The following is a 23,082-nucleotide window of genomic DNA, read 5'->3' on the forward strand; positions in this document are numbered from 1 at the left end:
GAGTTTGTTTATTACAAGTTCATTCTCTTTCAAAGGGGGTAGGAGAGGGATACACTAAGAGTAAAAGCAAATCCATGATTTGCTTAAGAGTCATGGATATGGTAAAAAGTTGTACTTAGTGATGTAATTTATGTCACACGAATCACTGAATGTGTATTATTAAAAAAACAAAGAAAATGTACACACACACACACATACACACACACACACACACACATACACACTGGTTTACCTACAAGGGTCTGCACCTCCAAAGCTGCAGAGTGGAGTTTTCTGTTGTGCAAGTGCACCGTTGTTGATAAAGTACACATCTGGTGGGTGTGGGAGGGCTTGATTGGTGCACCTGTGCCCACTCAAGTTTAATTGCTTTACTGTAAAGGATCATAGCATTATATACTGCAATTTATTTATTTTATACCTGGTCTAGCCAGTCATTTCATTTGACATTCACATTCATTTGATCCATTGACAGTTTCAGCATTTTACCATACTGTATTCTGTGACCATCAAAAGGCTGCAGGCCGACTCATACAGGTCAGGAAACAAAGAGCATCCCCTGTACTGTAAATTATACTAGAAGTCACGGAGGAGTTCTGGGCTCTGATTTTGGAGAAGGCAATCATGTTCTGTGCACAGAGGTCTTCCTGTGTAAAATGACAAGTACAAGAGGAGACACTAAAAACTACTGGAGCTCCCCATAGTGATGATCACCTCCCAACAGTCTCAGCCCAGAAACACAGTTGTAAGCAGGAGTAGCCAACCAAAGCTTCTGTGTGTGAGTAGCCAATCACAGCTCCGCTGCCTTCACACAGGGAAAAATATGCTGCAGTCCCCTGTCAGGTCCACCTAAATACTGATTGTTGTGCAAAGGGCTGGCAGCCTCGGATTCTCCTGTTCAGCCATGGAAAGCAGCCAACAGAAGGTGGAGATGTTGGTTGGCTGGCTCAAGTTAGGTATGGGGGGAATTATTTATGAAAGCAGTACAAAATGCACATTGGTGTATAATGTAATGGCATGTTAATGTACTTGACACTACAGGTTTGCTTAAAAACCAATATTATGCACTCAGCTACATGGCAAATACATACATAATGAGAGCTATTGTGTCAAGTTAGGGTAACTTTAGGCAGTTAGCTAGTCATACCATTTTCTGTATATCACAAAACACTTTAACAAAAGAAATAGTGAATAATGACAAACACAAGCTAAGGGTTTGCAATGGACATGGGCACCTAACGGTTTTCACCGGACCAGCCAATCAGAGTGCGTCCTGGCCAGCTAATCAGAGAGCAGCAGAAGTGACATGAGTAACAGTTGCTCAGTACCAACAGTCTTATGAGACAGTTGGAGAGGTGAGAGGGAGAGAGAGAGAGAGAGAGAGAGAGAGAGATTATGAGCATGGAGACTTCAAAAGCGAGGAAGCGAAGACGACAGATCGACGGAGAACAACTTGTTTCCCCTGGGTGCCGCCGTGATACCAAAAGGGTGAGGCACCAGGGTGATCAACGTGGGACATGCCACCCTTCAGCTGGGGACCCAGCACTTCAAAATGAGCCTTGGAACACCTTAGCTCACATAGGCATTGGCCTAGAGACCTTCAAGGAGTATGGGGAAGACGCCTACCTGCACGATAAGAGTCTTGAGGAGAGATTTATGGCTTTGAACTTTCTACAAAGTCAGCCAGAAATCACCACAGCGTCATGGAACGTGTTCACCGGCCTGCTTATCTGCGTGCACAGACACCAGAAGTTGGACTTTAGGTCTCTGTGCTTGACTGTCAACCTTCTGGAGCGGTTTCTTGCTTGCGCTGCTCCCATCAAGACCACTGACCTGAACAGAGTGGGAGCCACTTGCTTCAATATAGCCTGCAAGTTAGTGGAGACAAAGAAATTAAGGAAATCAAATCGCCTAAAACTCTTTGATGACACCTTTACAAAGAAGGAAATGAACCAACTGGAGCGAACCATCATTTGCAAATTGCTTTTTCAACTGGCGGCACCGACCATCGATGACTTCTTGGAGTATTTCACCCTCCGGAAGAAGCCTTCAGCTGTCCAGCTGACAAAAGAAGCCATTGCCCTGACTGCTGCTAGAGGCATCGCAGCACTGAGCCTAACCCACCATCATGAGTTTTGCATTTATGCACCCTCCATGATGGCTCTGTGCTGCCTGAAAGTAGCCACCAAATTCCACCCTTCAGGAAAACCCATCAACGTGGATCCTGCTGAATACCCAGACCATGTAATGGAAGAGTGTGTCGGGAAGATTTTTGCTCTGATATCATCCAGGCAGAGCTTTTTACACAAATTGCTTCCAGCAGTGTTTCCAAAGACACTGCCACCATTACCTGGAAATGAAAGACCTGTAAGTCTCACAGCTGTAGCGGTGGAGTTCTCTGTGGGTTTGGTAAGAGATCTGATTTTGCGTGTAACTATGCCACTCTCTCTGCCCTCCGTCTAGCTTCCAGCAAGCCATGAGGTTGATACATCATCTGGAAGCAGCAGAACACCAAGGCAGGAGACAGAAGCATGCACCTCCCGGCAAGAACCCAAAGGCGGTGAGACAGCCACATCCGGAGAGGCACCGAGTTCCAACCACTTGGAAATGGCCCAGGGATCTGACCTTTCCAACTACCATCAAGGGGTAACTTTTCAAAACACATACATTCCCTCATACTACCAACCTTACATGCACCCATACATTCCTACATATCCATACTGCCAGCCAAACATGTACCCATACATTCCTACAAATCCATACTGCCAGCCAAACATGTACCCATACATTCCTACAAATCCATACTGCCAGCCAAACATGTACCCATACATTCCTACATATCCATACTGCCAGCCAAACCTGTACCCATACATTCCTACATATCCAGGCTGGCAGCCATACATGCACACAGACACACATCCCCTTACTGACACCCACACAGACACACATCTGCCTACATACACTGAATAGGACATATTGATCCTGGGAGTAATTCCGACTGCCGTTAAGGAGTCAGGAAGGATTTTTTTTCCTCTATTGAAGCAGATTGGCCCAAGCTTCAAAGAGGTTTTTCGCCTTCCTTCGGATCAAACAGCCCTTTGTGGGTTCTGTTGGGACACTCAGTACTGAAATACAATAAAGCTGTGGCCATCACAGATTCACCTCAGAACAGTTGTACGTGTCTTTATTTAAGGATTGGGTAAAGCTCCTTCCCTGTGTTAAGGCAGAGCTGTGACTGGCTGGTAATATCCAGGCCAGAGGTCAGGGCAGGCAGTTGCTCGGAGGTCCAAACCAAGGAATTGAGGGCCAACATTTTATTGCATTGTTCCGGGGGAGAGGTTAGGGTACCTGGCACCTAAGAAGCAATATAGAAATGGGCAAAGAAGATCAGTGTAATCACCAGGGCCTACTCCATTGGTATGATCTCAATTAAAATTATACGATGATGTACTTGCACCATACAATAGCATGCTACTGATCAGCAGTCTAATGCAGGAAAACCTGTACAGGTATGGAACCCGTTGACCAGAATGCTCAGGAACTGGGGTTTTACGGATAGTGGGTTTTTCTGTGTACTAGAAAATCATGTAAAAATGAAATAAACATAATAGGCTGGTTTTTCTTCCAATAAGAAATTATATTTTAAGTACAAGGTACTGTTCTATTGTTACAGAGAAAAAGGAAATCATTTGTACAATTCCCATTATTTAGATAAACTGGAGTCTATGGGAGACAGCCTTTCCATGCCTGTACAAAGTCTCAGTAATCTCGGTCCATCAATAACGTGAATGGTGTAGAAGCTGTGACATATATACGTTACACTTTTTCTAACCTTATATGTAAATTTGCGGCAATGCTGTTGTTAGTGATGGGGGCAAGGTAAAAGTACCCAGTGTGGGGCCCTATTATTTATAATCAGCTCTGCTATACGGTAGTACTGCCGCCATTAATACAGCCTATCCCACACTCCTATTTTTGCGGGACACACAAAGAGCAGTCGCAAACTTCAAAGCAGCTGTGATTGCAGGTATGTTTTCAATGAGAACATATACACACACACACACACACAGAGTTACACATAACAAACAAATGCCCATTTATCTAGTTGTCAGACTCCTAACGTTTGGGTAACTTTGTGATTAGTGGTGTCATTTGAAGTTGACATGTTTTTAGAGCTTCTCAACCTCCTGTTCCTTAAGACAAACCAGATGAAGGACCGCACCTCTGGACAAGGCTTTATTGGCAGGTAGCTGTGAATTGCCTAACGCGTTTCGGGAGTGTGTCCCTTAATCATGAGCCTATGATTAAGGGGCACATCCCGAAATGAATTGTTAAAGCCTTCTTTGAAATCAGTTACATGTTGGTTAAAGACAGGCAAGGACTATGGGTGCCACCCCACTAGCACAGTACCTGATTGTCTTGATACTTTAGCCCCAACCCCTGTGAATTAAAAGGTTGGTTCACCTTTAAGTTAACTTTTAGTATGTTATATAATAGCTAATTCTAACCATTTCAATTGTTGCTAGGAAAATCTAGACCCTAGCAACCAGATTGCTGAAATTGAAAATAGAAGAGCTACTAAAAAAAGCCAAAAAACCACAAATAATAAAAAATTAAAACCAATTGCAAATTGTCTCAGAATATCACTCTATATCATGCTAAACATTAATTTAAAGGTGAACAACCACTTTGACTTCTGCAAAACTGTCAAGTTCAAGGCCAAGTTTAAAGGATCACATGATGAGGAATTGTATATATGATACACTTATGGGAAAAGTTATTTTAAGAAGATGACCAGGCTATTTAAGGTGAAGGATAATCTAAATTAAAAGGAAAACCACTGAGAGGCTTGAGATGCATTGTTTAGAAAAATGGCATCTTACACAGTATAGTTTCAATATAACAAACCTCCATTTTAAGTGCCTCTTAGCTTGCACATTGTACCCACAATTAAGTAATATCTTCCACCTAGGGCAATTCCCCTGCTCTCTACATATAGCTCATATAACACAAAAGATTTTATTTCATCATTAAAGGGATACTGTCCTGGGAAAACATGTTTTTTTCAAAACGCATCGGTTAACAGTGCTGCTCCAGCAGAATTCTGCACTAAAATCCATTTCACAAAACAGCAAACAGATTTTTTTTTTCTATATAATTTTGAATTCTGACATGGGGCTAGACAGCTGCCCCCAATCTTGTGACTTGTGCCACGATAAACTTCAATCACTCTTTACTGCGGTACTACAAGTTAGGGTGATATCATCCTCTCCCCCCCCCCAGCAGCCTAACAACAGAACAATGGGAAGGTAATGAGATAGCAGCTCCCTAACACAAGATAAGGGCTGCCTGGTATATCTAAGAAAAGCACTCAATAGTAAAATCCGAGTCCCACTGTGACACATTCAGTTACATTGAGTAGGAGACACAACAGCCTTCCAGAAAGCAGTTTCCTCCTAAAGTGCTGCTCTTTCTGAAATGACCAGGAAAAATGACCTGAGATGGCTGCCTATACCCCAATATTACAACTAAAAAAAAATAATACACTTGCTGGTTCAGGAATTCAATTTTATATTGTAGAGTAAATTATTTGCAGTGTAAACAGTGTAATTTAGAAATAAAAAATATTTCATAAAAATCACAACAGAATACCTTTAAATTTGGGACCTCCAATGATGCTGGACTTCATGAAGTTAGAGGAAGGTTGGAGTTTGTTTATTACAAGTTCATTCTCTTTCAAAGGGGGTAGGGAGAGGGATACACTAAGAGTAAAAGCAAATCCATGATTTGCTTAAGAGTCATGGATATGGTAAAAAGTTGTACTTAGTGATGTAATTTATGTCACACGAATCACTGAATGTGTATTATTAAAAAAACAAAGAAAATGTACACACACACACACATACACACACACACACACACACATACACACTGGTTTACCTACAAGGGTCTGCACCTCCAAAGCTGCAGAGTGGAGTTTTCTGTTGTGCAAGTGCACCGTTGTTGATAAAGTACACATCTGGTGGGGTGTGGGAGGGCTTGATTGGTGCACCTGTGCCCACTCAAGTTTAATTGCTTTACTGTAAAGGATCATAGCATTATATACTGCAATTTATTTATTTTATACCTGGTCTAGCCAGTCATTTCATTTGACATTCACATTCATTTGATCCATTGACAGTTTCAGCATTTTACCATACTGTATTCTGTGACCATCAAAAGGCTGCAGGCCGACTCATACAGGTCAGGAAACAAAGAGCATCCCCTGTACTGTAAATTATACTAGAAGTCACGGAGGAGTTCTGGGCTCTGATTTTGGAGAAGGCAATCATGTTCTGTGCACAGAGGTCTTCCTGTGTAAAATGACAAGTACAAGAGGAGACACTAAAAACTACTGGAGCTCCCCATAGTGATGATCACCTCCCAACAGTCTCAGCCCAGAAACACAGTTGTAAGCAGGAGTAGCCAACCAAAGCTTCTGTGTGTGAGTAGCCAATCACAGCTCCGCTGCCTTCACACAGGGGAAAAATATGCTGCCAGTCCCCTGTCAGGTCCACCTAAATACTGATTGTTGTGCAAAGGGCTGGCAGCCTCGGATTCTCCTGTTCAGCCATGGAAAGCAGCCAACAGAAGGTGGAGATGTTGGTTGGCTGGCTCAAGTTAGGTATGGGGGGAATTATTTATGAAAGCAGTACAAAATGCACATTGGTGTATAATGTAATGGCATGTTAATGTACTTGACACTACAGGTTTGCTTAAAAACCAATATTATGCACTCAGCTACATGGCAAATACATACATAATGAGAGCTATTGTGTCAAGTTAGGGTAACTTTAGGCAGTTAGCTAGTCATACCATTTTCTGTATATCACAAAACACTTTAACAAAAGAAATAGTGAATAATGACAAACACAAGCTAAGGGTTTGCAATGGACATGGGCACCTAACGGTTTTCACCGGACCAGCCAATCAGAGTGCGTCCTGGCCAGCTAATCAGAGAGCAGCAGAAGTGACATGAGTAACAGTTGCTCAGTACCAACAGTCTTATGAGACAGTTGGAGAGGTGAGAGGGAGAGAGAGAGAGAGAGAGAGAGATTATGAGCATGGAGACTTCAAAAGCGAGGAAGCGAAGACGACAGATCGACGGAGAACAACTTGTTTCCCCTGGGTGCCGCCGTGATACCAAAAGGGTGAGGCACCAGGGTGATCAACGTGGGACATGCCACCCTTCAGCTGGGGACCCAGCACTTCAAAATGAGCCTTGGAACACCTTAGCTCACATAGGCATTGGCCTAGAGACCTTCAAGGAGTATGGGGAAGACGCCTACCTGCACGATAAGAGTCTTGAGGAGAGATTTATGGCTTTGAACTTTCTACAAAGTCAGCCAGAAATCACCACAGCGTCATGGAACGTGTTCACCGGCCTGCTTATCTGCGTGCACAGACACCAGAAGTTGGACTTTAGGTCTCTGTGCTTGACTGTCAACCTTCTGGAGCGGTTTCTTGCTTGCGCTGCTCCCATCAAGACCACTGACCTGAACAGAGTGGGAGCCACTTGCTTCAATATAGCCTGCAAGTTAGTGGAGACAAAGAAATTAAGGAAATCAAATCGCCTAAAACTCTTTGATGACACCTTTACAAAGAAGGAAATGAACCAACTGGAGCGAACCATCATTTGCAAATTGCTTTTTCAACTGGCGGCACCGACCATCGATGACTTCTTGGAGTATTTCACCCTCCGGAAGAAGCCTTCAGCTGTCCAGCTGACAAAAGAAGCCATTGCCCTGACTGCTGCTAGAGGCATCGCAGCACTGAGCCTAACCCACCATCATGAGTTTTGCATTTATGCACCCTCCATGATGGCTCTGTGCTGCCTGAAAGTAGCCACCAAATTCCACCCTTCAGGAAAACCCATCAACGTGGATCCTGCTGAATACCCAGACCATGTAATGGAAGAGTGTGTCGGGAAGATTTTTGCTCTGATATCATCCAGGCAGAGCTTTTTACACAAATTGCTTCCAGCAGTGTTTCCAAAGACACTGCCACCATTACCTGGAAATGAAAGACCTGTAAGTCTCACAGCTGTAGCGGTGGAGTTCTCTGTGGGTTTGGTAAGAGATCTGATTTTGCGTGTAACTATGCCACTCTCTCTGCCCTCCGTCTAGCTTCCAGCAAGCCATGAGGTTGATACATCATCTGGAAGCAGCAGAACACCAAGGCAGGAGACAGAAGCATGCACCTCCCGGCAAGAACCCAAAGGCGGTGAGACAGCCACATCCGGAGAGGCACCGAGTTCCAACCACTTGGAAATGGCCCAGGGATCTGACCTTTCCAACTACCATCAAGGGGTAACTTTTCAAAACACATACATTCCCTCATACTACCAACCTTACATGCACCCATACATTCCTACATATCCATACTGCCAGCCAAACATGTACCCATACATTCCTACAAATCCATACTGCCAGCCAAACATGTACCCATACATTCCTACAAATCCATACTGCCAGCCAAACATGTACCCATACATTCCTACATATCCATACTGCCAGCCAAACCTGTACCCATACATTCCTACATATCCAGGCTGGCAGCCATACATGCACACAGACACACATCCCCTTACTGACACCCACACAGACACACATCTGCCTACATACACTGAATAGGACATATTGATCCTGGGAGTAATTCCGACTGCCGTTAAGGAGTCAGGAAGGATTTTTTTTCCTCTATTGAAGCAGATTGGCCCAAGCTTCAAAGAGGTTTTTCGCCTTCCTTCGGATCAAACAGCCCTTTGTGGGTTCTGTTGGGACACTCAGTACTGAAATACAATAAAGCTGTGGCCATCACAGATTCACCTCAGAACAGTTGTACGTGTCTTTATTTAAGGATTGGGTAAAGCTCCTTCCCTGTGTTAAGGCAGAGCTGTGACTGGCTGGTAATATCCAGGCCAGAGGTCAGGGCAGGCAGTTGCTCGGAGGTCCAAACCAAGGAATTGAGGGCCAACATTTTATTGCATTGTTCCGGGGGAGAGGTTAGGGTACCTGGCACCTAAGAAGCAATATAGAAATGGGCAAAGAAGATCAGTGTAATCACCAGGGCCTACTCCATTGGTATGATCTCAATTAAAATTATACGATGATGTACTTGCACCATACAATAGCATGCTACTGATCAGCAGTCTAATGCAGGAAAACCTGTACAGGTATGGAACCCGTTGACCAGAATGCTCAGGAACTGGGGTTTTACGGATAGTGGGTTTTTCTGTGTACTAGAAAATCATGTAAAAATGAAATAAACATAATAGGCTGGTTTTTCTTCCAATAAGAAATTATATTTTAAGTACAAGGTACTGTTCTATTGTTACAGAGAAAAAGGAAATCATTTGTACAATTTCCCATTATTTAGATAAACTGGAGTCTATGGGAGACAGCCTTTCCATGCCTGTACAAAGTCTCAGTAATCTCGGTCATCAATAACGTGAATGGTGTAGAAGCTGTGACATATATACGTTACACTTTTTCTAACCTTATATGTAAATTTGCGGCAATGCTGTTGTTAGTGATGGGGGCAAGGTAAAAGTACCCAGTGTGGGGCCCTATTATTTATAATCAGCTCTGCTATACGGTAGTACTGCCGCCATTAATACAGCCTATCCCACACTCCTATTTTTGCGGGACACACAAAGAGCAGTCGCAAACTTCAAAGCAGCTGTGATTGCAGGTATGTTTTCAATGAGAACATATACACACACACACACACACAGAGTTACACATAACAAACAAATGCCCATTTATCTAGTTGTCAGACTCCTAACGTTTGGGTAACTTTGTGATTAGTGGTGTCATTTGAAGTTGACATGTTTTTAGAGCTTCTCAACCTCCTGTTCCTTAAGACAAACCAGATGAAGGACCGCACCTCTGGACAAGGCTTTATTGGCAGGTAGCTGTGAATTGCCTAACGCGTTTCGGGAGTGTGTCCCTTAATCATGAGCCTATGATTAAGGGGCACATCCCGAAATGAATTGTTAAAGCCTTCTTTGAAATCAGTTACATGTTGGTTAAAGACAGGCAAGGACTATGGGTGCCACCCCACTAGCACAGTACCTGATTGTCTTGATACTTTAGCCCCAACCCCTGTGAATTAAAAGGTTGGTTCACCTTTAAGTTAACTTTTAGTATGTTATATAATAGCTAATTCTAACCATTTCAATTGTTGCTAGGAAAATCTAGACCCTAGCAACCAGATTGCTGAAATTGAAAATAGAAGAGCTACTAAAAAAAGCCAAAAAACCACAAATAATAAAAAATTAAAACCAATTGCAAATTGTCTCAGAATATCACTCTATATCATGCTAAACATTAATTTAAAGGTGAACAACCACTTTGACTTCTGCAAAACTGTCAAGTTCAAGGCCAAGTTTAAAGGATCACATGATGAGGAATTGTATATATGATACACTTATGGGAAAAGTTATTTTAAGAAGATGACCAGGCTATTTAAGGTGAAGGATAATCTAAATTAAAAGGAAAACCACTGAGAGGCTTGAGATGCATTGTTTAGAAAAATGGCATCTTACACAGTATAGTTTCAATATAACAAACCTCCATTTTAAGTGCCTCTTAGCTTGCACATTGTACCCACAATTAAGTAATATCTTCCACCTAGGGCAATTCCCCTGCTCTCTACATATAGCTCATATAACACAAAAGATTTTATTTCATCATTAAAGGGATACTGTCCTGGGAAAACATGTTTTTTTTCAAAACGCATCGGTTAACAGTGCTGCTCCAGCAGAATTCTGCACTAAAATCCATTTCACAAAACAGCAAACAGATTTTTTTTTTCTATATAATTTTGAATTCTGACATGGGGCTAGACAGCTGCCCCCAATCTTGTGACTTGTGCCACGATAAACTTCAATCACTCTTTACTGCGGTACTACAAGTTAGGGTGATATCATCCTCTCCCCCCCCCAGCAGCCTAACAACAGAACAATGGGAAGGTAATGAGATAGCAGCTCCCTAACACAAGATAAGGGCTGCCTGGTATATCTAAGAAAAGCACTCAATAGTAAAATCCGAGTCCCACTGTGACACATTCAGTTACATTGAGTAGGAGACACAACAGCCTTCCAGAAAGCAGTTTCCTCCTAAAGTGCTGCTCTTTCTGAAATGACCAGGAAAAATGACCTGAGATGGCTGCCTATACCCCAATATTACAACTAAAAAAAAATAATACACTTGCTGGTTCAGGAATTCAATTTTATATTGTAGAGTAAATTATTTGCAGTGTAAACAGTGTAATTTAGAAATAAAAAATATTTCATAAAAATCACAACAGAATACCTTTAAATTTGGGACCTCCAATGATGCTGGACTTCATGAAGTTAGAGGAAGGTTGGAGTTTGTTTATTACAAGTTCATTCTCTTTCAAAGGGGGTAGGAGAGGGATACACTAAGAGTAAAAGCAAATCCATGATTTGCTTAAGAGTCATGGATATGGTAAAAAGTTGTACTTAGTGATGTAATTTATGTCACACGAATCACTGAATGTGTATTATTAAAAAAACAAAGAAAATGTACACACACACACACATACACACACACACACACACACATACACACTGGTTTACCTACAAGGGTCTGCACCTCCAAAGCTGCAGAGTGGAGTTTTCTGTTGTGCAAGTGCACCGTTGTTGATAAAGTACACATCTGGTGGGTGTGGGAGGGCTTGATTGGTGCACCTGTGCCCACTCAAGTTTAATTGCTTTACTGTAAAGGATCATAGCATTATATACTGCAATTTATTTATTTTATACCTGGTCTAGCCAGTCATTTCATTTGACATTCACATTCATTTGATCCATTGACAGTTTCAGCATTTTACCATACTGTATTCTGTGACCATCAAAAGGCTGCAGGCCGACTCATACAGGTCAGGAAACAAAGAGCATCCCCTGTACTGTAAATTATACTAGAAGTCACGGAGGAGTTCTGGGCTCTGATTTTGGAGAAGGCAATCATGTTCTGTGCACAGAGGTCTTCCTGTGTAAAATGACAAGTACAAGAGGAGACACTAAAAACTACTGGAGCTCCCCATAGTGATGATCACCTCCCAACAGTCTCAGCCCAGAAACACAGTTGTAAGCAGGAGTAGCCAACCAAAGCTTCTGTGTGTGAGTAGCCAATCACAGCTCCGCTGCCTTCACACAGGGAAAAATATGCTGCAGTCCCCTGTCAGGTCCACCTAAATACTGATTGTTGTGCAAAGGGCTGGCAGCCTCGGATTCTCCTGTTCAGCCATGGAAAGCAGCCAACAGAAGGTGGAGATGTTGGTTGGCTGGCTCAAGTTAGGTATGGGGGGAATTATTTATGAAAGCAGTACAAAATGCACATTGGTGTATAATGTAATGGCATGTTAATGTACTTGACACTACAGGTTTGCTTAAAAACCAATATTATGCACTCAGCTACATGGCAAATACATACATAATGAGAGCTATTGTGTCAAGTTAGGGTAACTTTAGGCAGTTAGCTAGTCATACCATTTTCTGTATATCACAAAACACTTTAACAAAAGAAATAGTGAATAATGACAAACACAAGCTAAGGGTTTGCAATGGACATGGGCACCTAACGGTTTTCACCGGACCAGCCAATCAGAGTGCGTCCTGGCCAGCTAATCAGAGAGCAGCAGAAGTGACATGAGTAACAGTTGCTCAGTACCAACAGTCTTATGAGACAGTTGGAGAGGTGAGAGGGAGAGAGAGAGAGAGAGAGAGAGATTATGAGCATGGAGACTTCAAAAGCGAGGAAGCGAAGACGACAGATCGACGGAGAACAACTTGTTTCCCCTGGGTGCCGCCGTGATACCAAAAGGGTGAGGCACCAGGGTGATCAACGTGGGACATGCCACCCTTCAGCTGGGGACCCAGCACTTCAAAATGAGCCTTGGAACACCTTAGCTCACATAGGCATTGGCCTAGAGACCTTCAAGGAGTATGGGGAAGACGCCTACCTGCACGATAAGAGTCTTGAGGAGAGATTTATGGCTTTGAACTTTCTACAAAGTCAGCCAGAAATCACCACAGCGTCATGGAACGTGTTCACCGGCCTGCTTATCTGCGTGCACAGACACCAGAAGTTGGACTTTAGGTCTCTGTGCTTGACTGTCAACCTTCTGGAGCGGTTTCTTGCTTGCGCTGCTCCCATCAAGACCACTGACCTGAACAGAGTGGGAGCCACTTGCTTCAATATAGCCTGCAAGTTAGTGGAGACAAAGAAATTAAGGAAATCAAATCGCCTAAAACTCTTTGATGACACCTTTACAAAGAAGGAAATGAACCAACTGGAGCGAACCATCATTTGCAAATTGCTTTTTCAACTGGCGGCACCGACCATCGATGACTTCTTGGAGTATTTCACCCTCCGGAAGAAGCCTTCAGCTGTCCAGCTGACAAAAGAAGCCATTGCCCTGACTGCTGCTAGAGGCATCGCAGCACTGAGCCTAACCCACCATCATGAGTTTTGCATTTATGCACCCTCCATGATGGCTCTGTGCTGCCTGAAAGTAGCCACCAAATTCCACCCTTCAGGAAAACCCATCAACGTGGATCCTGCTGAATACCCAGACCATGTAATGGAAGAGTGTGTCGGGAAGATTTTTGCTCTGATATCATCCAGGCAGAGCTTTTTACACAAATTGCTTCCAGCAGTGTTTCCAAAGACACTGCCACCATTACCTGGAAATGAAAGACCTGTAAGTCTCACAGCTGTAGCGGTGGAGTTCTCTGTGGGTTTGGTAAGAGATCTGATTTTGCGTGTAACTATGCCACTCTCTCTGCCCTCCGTCTAGCTTCCAGCAAGCCATGAGGTTGATACATCATCTGGAAGCAGCAGAACACCAAGGCAGGAGACAGAAGCATGCACCTCCCGGCAAGAACCCAAAGGCGGTGAGACAGCCACATCCGGAGAGGCACCGAGTTCCAACCACTTGGAAATGGCCCAGGGATCTGACCTTTCCAACTACCATCAAGGGGTAACTTTTCAAAACACATACATTCCCTCATACTACCAACCTTACATGCACCCATACATTCCTACATATCCATACTGCCAGCCAAACATGTACCCATACATTCCTACAAATCCATACTGCCAGCCAAACATGTACCCATACATTCCTACAAATCCATACTGCCAGCCAAACATGTACCCATACATTCCTACATATCCATACTGCCAGCCAAACCTGTACCCATACATTCCTACATATCCAGGCTGGCAGCCATACATGCACACAGACACACATCCCCTTACTGACACCCACACAGACACACATCTGCCTACATACACTGAATAGGACATATTGATCCTGGGAGTAATTCCGACTGCCGTTAAGGAGTCAGGAAGGATTTTTTTTCCTCTATTGAAGCAGATTGGCCCAAGCTTCAAAGAGGTTTTTCGCCTTCCTTCGGATCAAACAGCCCTTTGTGGGTTCTGTTGGGACACTCAGTACTGAAATACAATAAAGCTGTGGCCATCACAGATTCACCTCAGAACAGTTGTACGTGTCTTTATTTAAGGATTGGGTAAAGCTCCTTCCCTGTGTTAAGGCAGAGCTGTGACTGGCTGGTAATATCCAGGCCAGAGGTCAGGGCAGGCAGTTGCTCGGAGGTCCAAACCAAGGAATTGAGGGCCAACATTTTATTGCATTGTTCCGGGGGAGAGGTTAGGGTACCTGGCACCTAAGAAGCAATATAGAAATGGGCAAAGAAGATCAGTGTAATCACCAGGGCCTACTCCATTGGTATGATCTCAATTAAAATTATACGATGATGTACTTGCACCATACAATAGCATGCTACTGATCAGCAGTCTAATGCAGGAAAACCTGTACAGGTATGGAACCCGTTGACCAGAATGCTCAGGAACTGGGGTTTTACGGATAGTGGGTTTTTCTGTGTACTAGAAAATCATGTAAAAATGAAATAAACATAATAGGCTGGTTTTTCTTCCAATAAGAAATTATATTTTAAGTACAAGGTACTGTTCTATTGTTACAGAGAAAAAGGAAATCATTTGTACAATTTCCCATTATTTAGATAAACTGGAGTCTATGGGAGACAGCCTTTCCATGCCTGTACAAAGTCTCAGTAATCTCGGTCATCAATAACGTGAATGGTGTAGAAGCTGTGACATATATACGTTACACTTTTTCTAACCTTATATGTAAATTTGCGGCAATGCTGTTGTTAGTGATGGGGGCAAGGTAAAAGTACCCAGTGTGGGGCCCTATTATTTATAATCAGCTCTGCTATACGGTAGTACTGCCGCCATTAATACAGCCTATCCCACACTCCTATTTTTGCGGGACACACAAAGAGCAGTCGCAAACTTCAAAGCAGCTGTGATTGCAGGTATGTTTTCAATGAGAACATATACACACACACACACACACAGAGTTACACATAACAAACAAATGCCCATTTATCTAGTTGTCAGACTCCTAACGTTTGGGTAACTTTGTGATTAGTGGTGTCATTTGAAGTTGACATGTTTTTAGAGCTTCTCAACCTCCTGTTCCTTAAGACAAACCAGATGAAGGACCGCACCTCTGGACAAGGCTTTATTGGCAGGTAGCTGTGAATTGCCTAACGCGTTTCGGGAGTGTGTCCCTTAATCATGAGCCTATGATTAAGGGGCACATCCCGAAATGAATTGTTAAAGCCTTCTTTGAAATCAGTTACATGTTGGTTAAAGACAGGCAAGGACTATGGGTGCCACCCCACTAGCACAGTACCTGATTGTCTTGATACTTTAGCCCCAACCCCTGTGAATTAAAAGGTTGGTTCACCTTTAAGTTAACTTTTAGTATGTTATATAATAGCTAATTCTAACCATTTCAATTGTTGCTAGGAAAATCTAGACCCTAGCAACCAGATTGCTGAAATTGAAAATAGAAGAGCTACTAAAAAAAGCCAAAAAACCACAAATAATAAAAAATTAAAACCAATTGCAAATTGTCTCAGAATATCACTCTATATCATGCTAAACATTAATTTAAAGGTGAACAACCACTTTGACTTCTGCAAAACTGTCAAGTTCAAGGCCAAGTTTAAAGGATCACATGATGAGGAATTGTATATATGATACACTTATGGGAAAAGTTATTTTAAGAAGATGACCAGGCTATTTAAGGTGAAGGATAATCTAAATTAAAAGGAAAACCACTGAGAGGCTTGAGATGCATTGTTTAGAAAAATGGCATCTTACACAGTATAGTTTCAATATAACAAACCTCCATTTTAAGTGCCTCTTAGCTTGCACATTGTACCCACAATTAAGTAATATCTTCCACCTAGGGCAATTCCCCTGCTCTCTACATATAGCTCATATAACACAAAAGATTTTATTTCATCATTAAAGGGATACTGTCCTGGGAAAACATGTTTTTTTCAAAACGCATCGGTTAACAGTGCTGCTCCAGCAGAATTCTGCACTAAAATCCATTTCACAAAACAGCAAACAGATTTTTTTTTTCTATATAATTTTGAATTCTGACATGGGGCTAGACAGCTGCCCCCAATCTTGTGACTTGTGCCACGATAAACTTCAATCACTCTTTACTGCGGTACTACAAGTTAGGGTGATATCATCCTCTCCCCCCCCCCAGCAGCCTAACAACAGAACAATGGGAAGGTAATGAGATAGCAGCTCCCTAACACAAGATAAGGGCTGCCTGGTATATCTAAGAAAAGCACTCAATAGTAAAATCCGAGTCCCACTGTGACACATTCAGTTACATTGAGTAGGAGACACAACAGCCTTCCAGAAAGCAGTTTCCTCCTAAAGTGCTGCTCTTTCTGAAATGACCAGGAAAAATGACCTGAGATGGCTGCCTATACCCCAATATTACAACTAAAAAAAAATAATACACTTGCTGGTTCAGGAATTCAATTTTATATTGTAGAGTAAATTATTTGCAGTGTAAACAGTGTAATTTAGAAATAAAAAATATTTCATAAAAATCACAACAGAATACCTTTAAATTTGGGACCTCCAATGATGCTGGACTTCATGAAGTTAGAGGAAGGTTGGAGTTTGTTTATTACAAGTTCATTCTCTTTCAAAGGGGGTAGGAGAGGGATACACTAAGAGTAAAAGCAAATCCATGATTTGCTTAAGAGTCATGGATATGTTAAAAAGTTGTACTTAGTGATGTAATTTATGTCACACGAATCACTGAATGTGTATTATTAAAAAAACAAAGAAAATGTACACACACACACACATACACACACACACACACACATACACACTGGTTTACCTACAAGGGTCTGCACCTCCAAAGCTGCAGAGTGGAGTTTTCTGTTGTGCAAGTGCACCGTTGTTGATAAAGTACACATCTGGTGGGTGTGGGAGGGCTTGATTGGTGCACCTGTGCCCACTCAAGTTTAATTGCTTTACTGTAAAGGATCATAGCATTATATACTGCAATTTATTTATTTTATACCTGGTCTAGCCAGTCATTTCATTTGACATTCACATTCATTTGATCCATTGACAGTTTCAGCATTTTACCATACTGTATTCTGTGACCATCAAAAGGCTGCAGGCCGACTCATACAGGTCAGGAAACAAAGAGCATCCCCTGTACTGTAAATTATACTAGAAGTCACGGAGGAGTTCTGGGCTCTGATTTTGGAGAAGGCAATCATGTTCTGTGCACAGAGGTCTTCCTGTGTAAAATGACAAGTACAAGAGGAGACACTAAAAACTACTGGAGCTCCCCATAGTGATGATCACCTCCCAACAGTCTCAGCCCAGAAACACAGTTGTAAGCAGGAGTAGCCAACCAAAGCTTCTGTGTGTGAGTAGCCAATCACAGCTCCGCTGCCTTCACACAGGGAAAAATATGCTGCAGTCCCCTGTCAGGTCCACCTAAATACTGATTGTTGTGCAAAGGGCTGGCAGCCTCGGATTCTCCTGTTCAGCCATGGAAAGCAGCCAACAGAAGGTGGAGATGTTGGTTGGCTGGCTCAAGTTAGGTATGGGGGGAATTATTTATGAAAGCAGTACAAAATGCACATTGGTGTATAATGTAATGGCATGTTAATGTACTTGACACTACAGGTTTGCTTAAAAACCAATATTATGCACTCAGCTACATGGCAAATACATACATAATGAGAGCTATTGTGTCAAGTTAGGGTAACTTTAGGCAGTTAGCTAGTCATACCATTTTCTGTATATCACAAAACACTTTAACAAAAGAAATAGTGAATAATGACAAACACAAGCTAAGGGTTTGCAATGGACATGGGCACCTAACGGTTTTCACCGGACCAGCCAATCAGAGTGCGTCCTGGCCAGCTAATCAGAGAGCAGCAGAAGTGACATGAGTAACAGTTGCTCAGTACCAACAGTCTTATGAGACAGTTGGAGAGGTGAGAGGGAGAGAGAGAGAGAGAGAGATTATGAGCATGGAGACTTCAAAAGCGAGGAAGCGAAGACGACAGATCGACGGAGAACAACTTGTTTCCCCTGGGTGCCGCCGTGATACCAAAAGGGTGAGGCACCAGGGTGATCAACGTGGGACATGCCACCCTTCAGCTGGGGACCCAGCACTTCAAAATGAGCCTTGGAACACCTTAGCTCACATAGGCATTGGCCTAGAGACCTTCAAGGAGTATGGGGAAGACGCCTACCTGCACGATAAGAGTCTTGAGGAGAGATTTATGGCTTTGAACTTTCTACAAAGTCAGCCAGAAATCACCACAGCGTCATGGAACGTGTTCACCGGCCTGCTTATCTGCGTGCACAGACACCAGAAGTTGGACTTTAGGTCTCTGTGCTTGACTGTCAACCTTCTGGAGCGGTTTCTTGCTTGCGCTGCTCCCATCAAGACCACTGACCTGAACAGAGTGGGAGCCACTTGCTTCAATATAGCCTGCAAGTTAGTGGAGACAAAGAAATTAAGGAAATCAAATCGCCTAAAACTCTTTGATGACACCTTTACAAAGAAGGAAATGAACCAACTGGAGCGAACCATCATTTGCAAATTGCTTTTTCAACTGGCGGCACCGACCATCGATGACTTCTTGGAGTATTTCACCCTCCGGAAGAAGCCTTCAGCTGTCCAGCTGACAAAAGAAGCCATTGCCCTGACTGCTGCTAGAGGCATCGCAGCACTGAGCCTAACCCACCATCATGAGTTTTGCATTTATGCACCCTCCATGATGGCTCTGTGCTGCCTGAAAGTAGCCACCAAATTCCACCCTTCAGGAAAACCCATCAACGTGGATCCTGCTGAATACCCAGACCATGTAATGGAAGAGTGTGTCGGGAAGATTTTTGCTCTGATATCATCCAGGCAGAGCTTTTTACACAAATTGCTTCCAGCAGTGTTTCCAAAGACACTGCCACCATTACCTGGAAATGAAAGACCTGTAAGTCTCACAGCTGTAGCGGTGGAGTTCTCTGTGGGTTTGGTAAGAGATCTGATTTTGCGTGTAACTATGCCACTCTCTCTGCCCTCCGTCTAGCTTCCAGCAAGCCATGAGGTTGATACATCATCTGGAAGCAGCAGAACACCAAGGCAGGAGACAGAAGCATGCACCTCCCGGCAAGAACCCAAAGGCGGTGAGACAGCCACATCCGGAGAGGCACCGAGTTCCAACCACTTGGAAATGGCCCAGGGATCTGACCTTTCCAACTACCATCAAGGGGTAACTTTTCAAAACACATACATTCCCTCATACTACCAACCTTACATGCACCCATACATTCCTACATATCCATACTGCCAGCCAAACATGTACCCATACATTCCTACAAATCCATACTGCCAGCCAAACATGTACCCATACATTCCTACAAATCCATACTGCCAGCCAAACATGTACCCATACATTCCTACATATCCATACTGCCAGCCAAACCTGTACCCATACATTCCTACATATCCAGGCTGGCAGCCATACATGCACACAGACACACATCCCCTTACTGACACCCACACAGACACACATCTGCCTACATACACTGAATAGGACATATTGATCCTGGGAGTAATTCCGACTGCCGTTAAGGAGTCAGGAAGGATTTTTTTTCCTCTATTGAAGCAGATTGGCCCAAGCTTCAAAGAGGTTTTTCGCCTTCCTTCGGATCAAACAGCCCTTTGTGGGTTCTGTTGGGACACTCAGTACTGAAATACAATAAAGCTGTGGCCATCACAGATTCACCTCAGAACAGTTGTACGTGTCTTTATTTAAGGATTGGGTAAAGCTCCTTCCCTGTGTTAAGGCAGAGCTGTGACTGGCTGGTAATATCCAGGCCAGAGGTCAGGGCAGGCAGTTGCTCGGAGGTCCAAACCAAGGAATTGAGGGCCAACATTTTATTGCATTGTTCCGGGGGAGAGGTTAGGGTACCTGGCACCTAAGAAGCAATATAGAAATGGGCAAAGAAGATCAGTGTAATCACCAGGGCCTACTCCATTGGTATGATCTCAATTAAAATTATACGATGATGTACTTGCACCATACAATAGCATGCTACTGATCAGCAGTCTAATGCAGGAAAACCTGTACAGGTATGGAACCCGTTGACCAGAATGCTCAGGAACTGGGGTTTTACGGATAGTGGGTTTTTCTGTGTACTAGAAAATCATGTAAAAATGAAATAAACATAATAGGCTGGTTTTTCTTCCAATAAGAAATTATATTTTAAGTACAAGGTACTGTTCTATTGTTACAGAGAAAAAGGAAATCATTTGTACAATTTCCCATTATTTAGATAAACTGGAGTCTATGGGAGACAGCCTTTCCATGCCTGTACAAAGTCTCAGTAATCTCGGTCATCAATAACGTGAATGGTGTAGAAGCTGTGACATATATACGTTACACTTTTTCTAACCTTATATGTAAATTTGCGGCAATGCTGTTGTTAGTGATGGGGGCAAGGTAAAAGTACCCAGTGTGGGGCCCTATTATTTATAATCAGCTCTGCTATACGGTAGTACTGCCGCCATTAATACAGCCTATCCCACACTCCTATTTTTGCGGGACACACAAAGAGCAGTCGCAAACTTCAAAGCAGCTGTGATTGCAGGTATGTTTTCAATGAGAACATATACACACACACACACACACAGAGTTACACATAACAAACAAATGCCCATTTATCTAGTTGTCAGACTCCTAACGTTTGGGTAACTTTGTGATTAGTGGTGTCATTTGAAGTTGACATGTTTTTAGAGCTTCTCAACCTCCTGTTCCTTAAGACAAACCAGATGAAGGACCGCACCTCTGGACAAGGCTTTATTGGCAGGTAGCTGTGAATTGCCTAACGCGTTTCGGGAGTGTGTCCCTTAATCATGAGCCTATGATTAAGGGGCACATCCCGAAATGAATTGTTAAAGCCTTCTTTGAAATCAGTTACATGTTGGTTAAAGACAGGCAAGGACTATGGGTGCCACCCCACTAGCACAGTACCTGATTGTCTTGATACTTTAGCCCCAACCCCTGTGAATTAAAAGGTTGGTTCACCTTTAAGTTAACTTTTAGTATGTTATATAATAGCTAATTCTAACCATTTCAATTGTTGCTAGGAAAATCTAGACCCTAGCAACCAGATTGCTGAAATTGAAAATAGAAGAGCTACTAAAAAAAGCCAAAAAACCACAAATAATAAAAAATTAAAACCAATTGCAAATTGTCTCAGAATATCACTCTATATCATGCTAAACATTAATTTAAAGGTGAACAACCACTTTGACTTCTGCAAAACTGTCAAGTTCAAGGCCAAGTTTAAAGGATCACATGATGAGGAATTGTATATATGATACACTTATGGGAAAAGTAATTTTAAGAAGATGACCAGGCTATTTAAGGTGAAGGATAATCTAAATTAAAAGGAAAACCACTGAGAGGCTTGAGATGCATTGTTTAGAAAAATGGCATCTTACACAGTATAGTTTCAATATAACAAACCTCCATTTTAAGTGCCTCTTAGCTTGCACATTGTACCCACAATTAAGTAATATCTTCCACCTAGGGCAATTCCCCTGCTCTCTACATATAGCTCATATAACACAAAAGATTTTATTTCATCATTAAAGGGATACTGTCCTGGGAAAACATGTTTTTTTCAAAACGCATCGGTTAACAGTGCTGCTCCAGCAGAATTCTGCACTAAAATCCATTTCACAAAACAGCAAACAGATTTTTTTTTTCTATATAATTTTGAATTCTGACATGGGGCTAGACAGCTGCCCCCAATCTTGTGACTTGTGCCACGATAAACTTCAATCACTCTTTACTGCGGTACTACAAGTTAGGGTGATATCATCCTCTCCCCCCCCCCAGCAGCCTAACAACAGAACAATGGGAAGGTAATGAGATAGCAGCTCCCTAACACAAGATAAGGGCTGCCTGGTATATCTAAGAAAAGCACTCAATAGTAAAATCCGAGTCCCACTGTGACACATTCAGTTACATTGAGTAGGAGACACAACAGCCTTCCAGAAAGCAGTTTCCTCCTAAAGTGCTGCTCTTTCTGAAATGAACAGGCAAAATGACCTGAGATGGCTGCCTATACACCAATATTACAACTAAAAAAAAAAAAAAAATAATACACTTGCTGGTTCAGGAATTCAATTTTATATTGTAGAGTAAATTATTTGCAGTGTAAACAGTGTAATTTAGAAATAAAAAATATTTCATAAAAATCACAACAGAATACCTTTAAATTTGGGACCTCCAATGATGCTGGACTTCATGAAGTTAGAGGAAGGTTGGAGTTTGTTTATTACAAGTTCATTCTCTTTCAAAGGGGGTAGGAGAGGGATACACTAAGGGGCAGATTTACAAAATTCGAGTGAAGAATTCGAATGTAAAAAACTTCGAATTTCGAAGTATTTTTTGGGTACTTCGACCATTGAATTGGTTAAATTCGATCGAAGTCGAACGATTCGAAGTAAAAATCGTTCGACTATTCGACCATTCGATAATCGAAGTACTGTCTCTTTAAAAAATACTTCGACCACCTACTTCGGTACATAAAACCTACCGAAGTC

General features: G+C 42.5%; 4 protein-coding genes across 4 annotated transcripts; all 4 read left to right on the forward strand.

Moving 5' to 3' along the window:
- Positions 1-1,377: 1,377 nt before the first annotated feature.
- On the forward strand, positions 1,378-2,967 carry LOC121398939 (cyclin-O protein B-like). The gene is made up of 2 exons (XM_041578557.1): positions 1,378-2,364; positions 2,461-2,967. Exons 1-2 carry the CDS (start codon positions 1,393-1,395, stop codon positions 2,965-2,967), a joined length of 1,479 nt encoding a protein of 492 aa, XP_041434491.1. The 5' UTR covers positions 1,378-1,392.
- Positions 2,968-6,579: 3,612 nt separating this feature from the next.
- Positions 6,580-8,669, forward strand: LOC121398941 (cyclin-O protein B-like). Its single transcript, XM_041578567.1, has 2 exons — positions 6,580-8,066; positions 8,163-8,669. The coding sequence occupies exons 1-2, from the start codon at positions 7,095-7,097 to the stop codon at positions 8,667-8,669; spliced, it is 1,479 nt and encodes a 492-aa protein (XP_041434501.1). The 5' UTR covers positions 6,580-7,094.
- Positions 8,670-11,638: 2,969 nt separating this feature from the next.
- On the forward strand, positions 11,639-14,367 carry LOC121398942 (cyclin-O protein B-like). The gene is made up of 2 exons (XM_041578569.1): positions 11,639-13,764; positions 13,861-14,367. Exons 1-2 carry the CDS (start codon positions 12,793-12,795, stop codon positions 14,365-14,367), a joined length of 1,479 nt encoding a protein of 492 aa, XP_041434503.1. The 5' UTR covers positions 11,639-12,792.
- Positions 14,368-17,334: 2,967 nt separating this feature from the next.
- Positions 17,335-20,059, forward strand: LOC121398943 (cyclin-O protein B-like). The gene is made up of 2 exons (XM_041578574.1): positions 17,335-19,456; positions 19,553-20,059. Exons 1-2 carry the CDS (start codon positions 18,485-18,487, stop codon positions 20,057-20,059), a joined length of 1,479 nt encoding a protein of 492 aa, XP_041434508.1. The 5' UTR covers positions 17,335-18,484.
- The last annotated feature ends 3,023 nt before the right edge of the window (positions 20,060-23,082 follow it).

Source organism: Xenopus laevis, chromosome 1S, assembly GCF_017654675.1.
Source record: "Xenopus laevis strain J_2021 chromosome 1S, Xenopus_laevis_v10.1, whole genome shotgun sequence".
Lineage (NCBI taxonomy): Eukaryota > Metazoa > Chordata > Amphibia > Anura > Pipidae > Xenopus > Xenopus laevis.

Bases quoted from the DNA above. Each gene is read 5' to 3' on its own strand.
- LOC121398941 (XM_041578567.1), top strand. From the start codon at position 7,095: ATGAGCATGGAGACTTCAAAAGCGAGGAAGCGAAGACGACAGATCGAC. The intron at 8,067-8,162 runs GTAAGTCTCACA...CCCTCCGTCTAG, and splicing joins TACCTGGAAATGAAAGACCT to CTTCCAGCAAGCCATGAGGT.
- LOC121398942 (XM_041578569.1), top strand. From the start codon at position 12,793: ATGAGCATGGAGACTTCAAAAGCGAGGAAGCGAAGACGACAGATCGAC. The intron at 13,765-13,860 runs GTAAGTCTCACA...CCCTCCGTCTAG, and splicing joins TACCTGGAAATGAAAGACCT to CTTCCAGCAAGCCATGAGGT.
- LOC121398939 (XM_041578557.1), top strand. From the start codon at position 1,393: ATGAGCATGGAGACTTCAAAAGCGAGGAAGCGAAGACGACAGATCGAC. The intron at 2,365-2,460 runs GTAAGTCTCACA...CCCTCCGTCTAG, and splicing joins TACCTGGAAATGAAAGACCT to CTTCCAGCAAGCCATGAGGT.
- LOC121398943 (XM_041578574.1), top strand. From the start codon at position 18,485: ATGAGCATGGAGACTTCAAAAGCGAGGAAGCGAAGACGACAGATCGAC. The intron at 19,457-19,552 runs GTAAGTCTCACA...CCCTCCGTCTAG, and splicing joins TACCTGGAAATGAAAGACCT to CTTCCAGCAAGCCATGAGGT.